Source organism: Lactuca virosa, chromosome 5 (genome assembly GCF_052849685.1).
Source record: "Lactuca virosa cultivar CGN04683 chromosome 5, Lactuca_virosa_CGN04683_v6, whole genome shotgun sequence".
NCBI classification, from domain to species: Eukaryota; Viridiplantae; Streptophyta; class Magnoliopsida; order Asterales; family Asteraceae; genus Lactuca; species Lactuca virosa.
The window spans coordinates 247,070,656-247,077,313 of record NC_136430.1 but is presented as its reverse complement, the minus strand read 5'-3'; the positions used below and the strand labels follow the sequence as shown (position 1 = coordinate 247,077,313).

At 36.3% G+C, this 6,658-nt stretch overlaps 1 protein-coding gene across 1 annotated transcript; it reads right to left on the bottom strand.

The window, feature by feature from the left end:
- Positions 1-684: 684 nt before the first annotated feature.
- Positions 685-1,182, bottom strand: LOC145112581 (uncharacterized). The gene has a single exon (XM_079048731.1). The coding sequence runs from the start codon at positions 1,180-1,182 to the stop codon at positions 685-687; it is 498 nt and encodes a 165-aa protein (XP_078904857.1).
- Between the last annotated feature and the right edge of the window lie 5,476 nt (positions 1,183-6,658).

The following is a 6,658-nucleotide window of genomic DNA, read 5'->3' as shown; positions in this document are numbered from 1 at the left end:
AATGCGTTTCTTGTTAATGTGCCAAAGACAAAAATGCCACATGCATGCTTTGTCTACACCATTAGACAAATCAATGTGAAATACACTATTGCCTAAATTGTCAACACATGTCACAGTTTCATACACACCATTACAAGGTAAAGCTTCAAATATAGAAACACCATTTTTATAAACTGAAATAGAACCATTCAAATCATCAAAAGAATATCTAGAACCTTGTCTGGTCAATGCATGAAATGAAATAATGTTACGTGTCATTTCTGACAAGTAGCAACAATTTATTAAATCCAAACGAACACCACTACTAAGCACTAGACTATAATGTCCAATCTTGGTAACAAGAGAAGATCGCTTATTCCCCATGATCATGTTCATATTTCTGTGCTCCACCTCCTCACTTTTTCTTAGACCCTGCAAATCAGAACAAATGTGAAAACCACATCCTATATCAAGGACCCAAGAACGAGAAGATGATGAGCTATTAGATGAAATAGTGTATATACATGCAGAAGATGGCTTCATGTTGCCATCCTTGATGTCTTGTAGATACTTTGGGCAGCTTCGTTTCCAATGGCCTTTGTCATTACAGTAAAAGCAAGTGACCTCTTTAGGATCCGACATGTGAGGAATGTCAGAACTAGATTTTCCTTTGGGTCTATTGCTTGACGACCCATCATGGTATTTTCATTTCCATATCTGTTTAGGAAGACCTTTCCTCTTCTTCCCTTTTCCTTGACTAATGGCCAGAACGGGAGCACTAGGAGGATTAGGGTTTGAGTTCTTACCCTTCATTCCTGCCTCAACAGTCTGCAGTAGGTTGTGCAATTGAGCCAAGGTGGTCTCAATGTTGTTTAAATGATAAGTTAAGATAAACTGATCATAACAACTAGGTAAGGAGTTCATGACCTTGTCAATGGTCAACTCCTCATCAAAATGCATATTTAGCCTAACTAGACGTTCCACGTATCGTTGCATTCTCTGCACGTGGCTACATACATATTCTCCCTCTTCCATCTTGCATGACATGAGGGCTTTGACCACTTCATACTTTTCTTGACGATCTCGCTTATGAAACTTTTCCACAAGGTCCTTTTTCATCTTATAAGGCCAGTAGTCCTCATAAAATCTCTGCAAATCAGGGTTCATGGTGGCGACCATGATGCAAGCAACTTTTTGTTGCATCGTCGTAATGCTTTTGGTAGGAGGCGTATTCTGTAGGAGTAGCTTTGTCCTCTTCGACTTCAACAAGTTCTTTCTCAAGGACATACTATTTATTCTCGAATTGAAGAGCCATCTTTATATTCTGCATCCAATCATTGTAATTGGTACCATCCAATATGACTTTGGAGTAGATAGAGAGCAAGGAGAAGTTATGATGGGAGGAGGATGATGGAGCAGATGCATCAGCAGAGGTAGACATGTACAAAAGAAGGTAGCTTTAGTTAGTTAACAATAATCCTTAATATAGTAACAAAATATTAAGGCTAGGACTCAAATACATTATTCACAACTTAGAAAAGGGATGTCGTAATCTAATTGTAAATTTTATAAAGGTAGGTAAATAACGATTTACCAATTCCACCAGAAAGAAATGAAATTAAGTGAAATTCCTAGGTCTTTTGAGATTCATTGAAACTATTAAATGGCATGTTTAATCTCGGATTATGTTCTCCTATTTGTGACTGGGATATCAAGGATCACAAACAAGATGTGAATAACCATGCAAATGTGCTTAGTAACCTCAATGTAATTTATCATTTCAAATGATGTGTCGTTAAACCAAACAAGCTCCATCAACAATGATAATTTATGAGATACCCATTACGACTCTTTATTAGTCCCTATTAGTGTGTCGGTTAACCACACACGCTCCACTAACGACTTATAAAGTGTAATGTGTAATTTCATGGGTTAGCATACTAATTCACATTTTTCCTAAAGTAACTAGATTTGGGATTTTAATAAAAAGGTTCTAGTACTTTTAATAGCATTATAATTTTAATGAGAATTAGTGTGCTATCAAGTCCGTTCTGCTAACGACCCTCCAGCAATCAAGGAGGCGATGGGTGAGAGTGGACACCCACTCAATTACCATTTTATAGGCAGTTTTCTTATACCCCCTTTATAGACTGGCTTCGTGAATGAGGCATACTAGCGACTTGACTGACTTAATCTTATACATATAGTAATTAACATTTAATATTATATATATATATATATATATATATATATATATATATATATATAAGGTGTATTTTAAAACTTTTCAAAATACTAGGTTTACAAGTTAAATTTCGAAAATTAATAAACAATTAATTTAAATTTAAAAATAAACCAAATGCTTTAATATTTATCTATTAATTTAACAATTAACTAAATTAAATCAAATAAGGATTAACTAATTAAATTAATCAAATAATTTAATCTTGATCCTAACCCTCTAATTTTCGAAAATTAGTTATCAAATTTTAATTATTTCTTTTTAGGCAAGTAAAATAATAATTACCATATTTAGGAAACCCTAACTAACCTAGCCATTTTCAAAAACTTAGGGAGGAGGCTAGGGTTTCTAAAACCCTAACCCTTTAAATTTCGAAATATGGGAAAGGGGGCTATGGTTTCTAAAACCCTAACCGTAATCGAAATCTTGGCATTTTAGGGTTTAATTTCAATAAACCCTAATTGATCAAATTCAACAATTATAGAAATTCAATTAAAAACAAATTATCTCTGATACCACTGATAGGAATTAGATCAAACAAATAAACTTAAAACCCTTAAGTTCACATGCAACCTAAAGGATATATGTTTTCACTATTGAACCTCTAACTATGAACATCAAACAAGAAACCCTAGGAACCCTATGCTATTTTCTAAACAACATAAGAAAGGGTTTAGGATTACATAACTTATTGTTATTATAGTAAATAACAAGAATTCCTTCTTTGTAGATCTCTTAGAAGCAAGCACCATAATTGTCGTGTCTCTAATGGTTCACACCCAAGCTAGAAAGAAGGAGGCTTAAGAGAGAGGAGAGGGGAAAGTAGGATTTTTGGCTATCTCTTAAGGAGAAGGAGTAACCGAAAATAAGAGGCCTACGGGTCTTTATATAGTGGCATAGGAAACCCTAGATAACCCTGATTTGAATATTAAATTAATTTTTCAAATCTAGTATTTATCTCATTCCTTATTTATCCACATGGGATATTCGAGAAACCCTAGAATATCCCCTCAAAACCGTCCATCCCTAGGCTTGGAAGGTTGGAAGGTTCTTGAGCCTATTGTTCAATTATTAAACAATGGCACTTTAGACCCTGCACTTTTAAGTAATTCCATTAATCCCAAAATTAATTCTAATTAATTTCTGATCATTTATAAATTAAATAATAGCATTTCTAGTTAATATATTACTTTCATAATACATTAATAAACTATTTATTTCAATTTATTAATCACATAATAAATAAATCTCTCTCTCTAAAAGTCATCTTGTCCGTTTGCTAGGTTTGAGGGCAACCAAAAAGGACTGTGCTACTATCAGTTCAAGTATATACCAATTTTAGTTATGGGCTCAGACACCTAATCCAACATATTGGCATTCCAGTCTGATGACAGATTGGGTTGCGGGTAATCCAACCTAATGGTTGTACGCCTGAGGGTATTCCTGTTCGATGACTGATTGGACCTAGCATATATAATTGTAAATTGTTTTGGTTGTGTGTGGTATTTTGGGGGAACTCAGTAAGCTTTAGCTTACAGTTTTAGTTTTATGTTTCTGGTACTTCAGATGACTTGGAGAAAGCAAAGGCATGATCGTGCACATCCTTCTGATTTCAGGATATTTGATTTTGGGACACTCTGATATGTTATTATTAATTTTGGGAACAATGTTTTGTAAATGATTATGGCTTTTAGTTGAAATTTAAAAATGAAAATTTTACCTTGATTTTTGGGATGTTACAGTATGGAGCACCTAAAAAATGAATGGAGCATCTGAGAAGGATATGTAGCACCTAAGAGTGGAATGGAGCACCTTGGTGCATGCATGTACCATCCATGCTCAAGATGCGCCACTTAGGTGGCATGGTATGCCGTTAGGTAGTATGGGGCACCATTAGGTATCAAGGTGTGCCACATGAGAAGGAGATATGCCACTTTTTAAGGAGTGTGTCATAGAGTACTTTGGAGTATTGATGTGTTGTTGATGTATTGTTGAAGCATGGATGTGCCACTAATGATCATGATGCACCATGTTGTGTCATGATGCGCCATTAGGTGGCTTGATGGGCCACACATGTTCCTGGTGTGCCATATATGTTCCTAATTTGCCATGGTATCCCTTGATGAGCAACGTATGCTATAAAGTCCTCTATGATGCTCAATATATTTCAAGGTTGCTCAGATGTAGAAGATGCTCAAGGATTATTGCTTGATGTTCCATAATGATGGTTGATGAGCCATGGTGATCTTTGCCACTCTTGCATCATGATGAGCCACTATGGATCATGATGCTCCATCATGTATGTTGTTGTTGCTCATGCAATGTAAGTCGTGGATGAATGTTCCAGAAGCTATTACATGGCGGATTGTGATTAGTTGACACAATTCATGGGTATGTGGGCCAATGGGATTGTCCCATTAGGGTTTTTAGGTATGATCTCTTCACTATAAATAAGGATGTCTGCTAATTCATTTCGTGCGTCTTTTTTTATCCTTAGTGAGTAGGTTGAATCTATGTTGGTTGTACTTGTAATATTTGTTTGAGATCTCATAAATAAATAATACTCCCTTCCTGCCTGTGGACGTAGGTCACCTTGACTGAACCACGTAAATATTGTTTCTTTGTTTTCTTTTGGTTTCGTGTTGTATCTGGATTACTTCATAACAAAGTTCGTCAAAACTTGCCAAGTGGCATCAGATTTGTTCTGACTCTTGACAAGTATCGCATGATTTCCAAACAAGTGGTATCAGAGCTACGGTTGGTGTTTTGTTGATTGGAGCTGGCATCTCATAAGATAATTTGGAGAAATTCAATGTTTCAAATGATTTCACTTTGTGGAAGGTGAAGATGAAGGCTCTTCTGGTTCAACAAGGATGTGCAACGGCACTGGAAGGAGAACCGAAACTACCAAAGGACATGGCAGTTGAAAGGAATATGAATATTCTGGAAAGAGCGCATAGTGATATTGTGTTGAGTTTAACATACGAAGTACTGAGAGAGGTCGTGGATCAAACATTTACATCTGGACTTTGGGAGAAATTGTGTGACAAGTATCACAATTCTCTGACGAACAGTCTATATCAGAAGCAACTTTTGTATACTCTTAGGATGTCGAAAAGCACCCACGTGAAGGATCATCTGGATAACTTCAACAGGATCGTCTTGGATTTACAAGGCGTGAATGTAAAGATTGAAGATGAAGATCAAGCACTTATCCTCTTATGTTCACTGCGGAATTCTTATGATCATTTCATTAATACCATGTTGCATGGTAGGACAATGATCACTCTAAATGATGTGAAGGGATTCTATGATGTACAAGGAACTGAGAAGAAAAGTTTCGGTTGGAGAAGAAGTTTCCAGTTCCGATTTGTTTGCAGGCAGAGGAAGAACATCAGATAGAGGTGGAGGTAACAGAGGGAAGTCAAGTTCTGAATCTAAATCCAACATCAAATGTTATAACTATAATGAAAAGGGACACTTCAAAAGATATTGTCCATTGCTGAAGAAAGGGAATAATGGTGTTGAATTAATCAACAAAAATGATGTTGTGGTTCAAGGAAATTCTAATGAAGGGGATGATGGTGCAGTTTTGACTGTATGTACAACTAGTTCTACTAATGATTGGATCTTGAATACTGGAGCATCCTATCACACGACGTATAATCATGACTAGTTCGACTCCTTTAAAGAGTGGAATGGCACAGTCAAGATGGGTGATGACTGGATGAGCAGGGTAAAGGGCAGTGGCATAGTGCAGATCAACTGCACAATGGTATGGTCAAGAAACTAGACTGATGGTTCGTCCTGAAGATTCAAAAGAATCTACTTTATCTTGACACTTTGGCAAAGATTGGATTCAAGTATTCTGGAGATGATGACTAGGTAAGAGTCTCCAAGGGTGCTCTTGTAGTTATGAAAAGAAAGATGAATCATCATGGGATTTATATCTTGGAAGGCTCTACTGTTAGAGGGACGGTGACTGTATTACGATCCTTAGATCAGTATGATGATGAAAGAAAGTTATGGAGTCATCAGTTGGGACATGTGAGTGAGAGGGGGTTTTTTGGTGGAGAGGAATTGGAAATGCTAAACCTGGTGAAGCTTGTGTTCAAGAGATACAACGTAGTGTAACGCCCCATTTTCTCTTTACAGTATGATCGACCAGTCATGTAAATAGACTGTTTTGATAAAGGACTATTTAGGATAAATAGTCTTGAAGAAATTCGTAGTAATCGCAAAATCGAGAGTGTATGTATAGAGAACGTCCAAATCTTACTTCATAAGAGGAAGTTAGGATTTATAGAAAATTCAACATGGCAGTGTATGACACGGATGCTGAAATAGAGATCGATCGATTGTTAGGAAAAAACAATTTAAACGATAGGTGAAGATCTTGTCCATATGATTTCGTCGATATAAAGACAGTCGAGAACA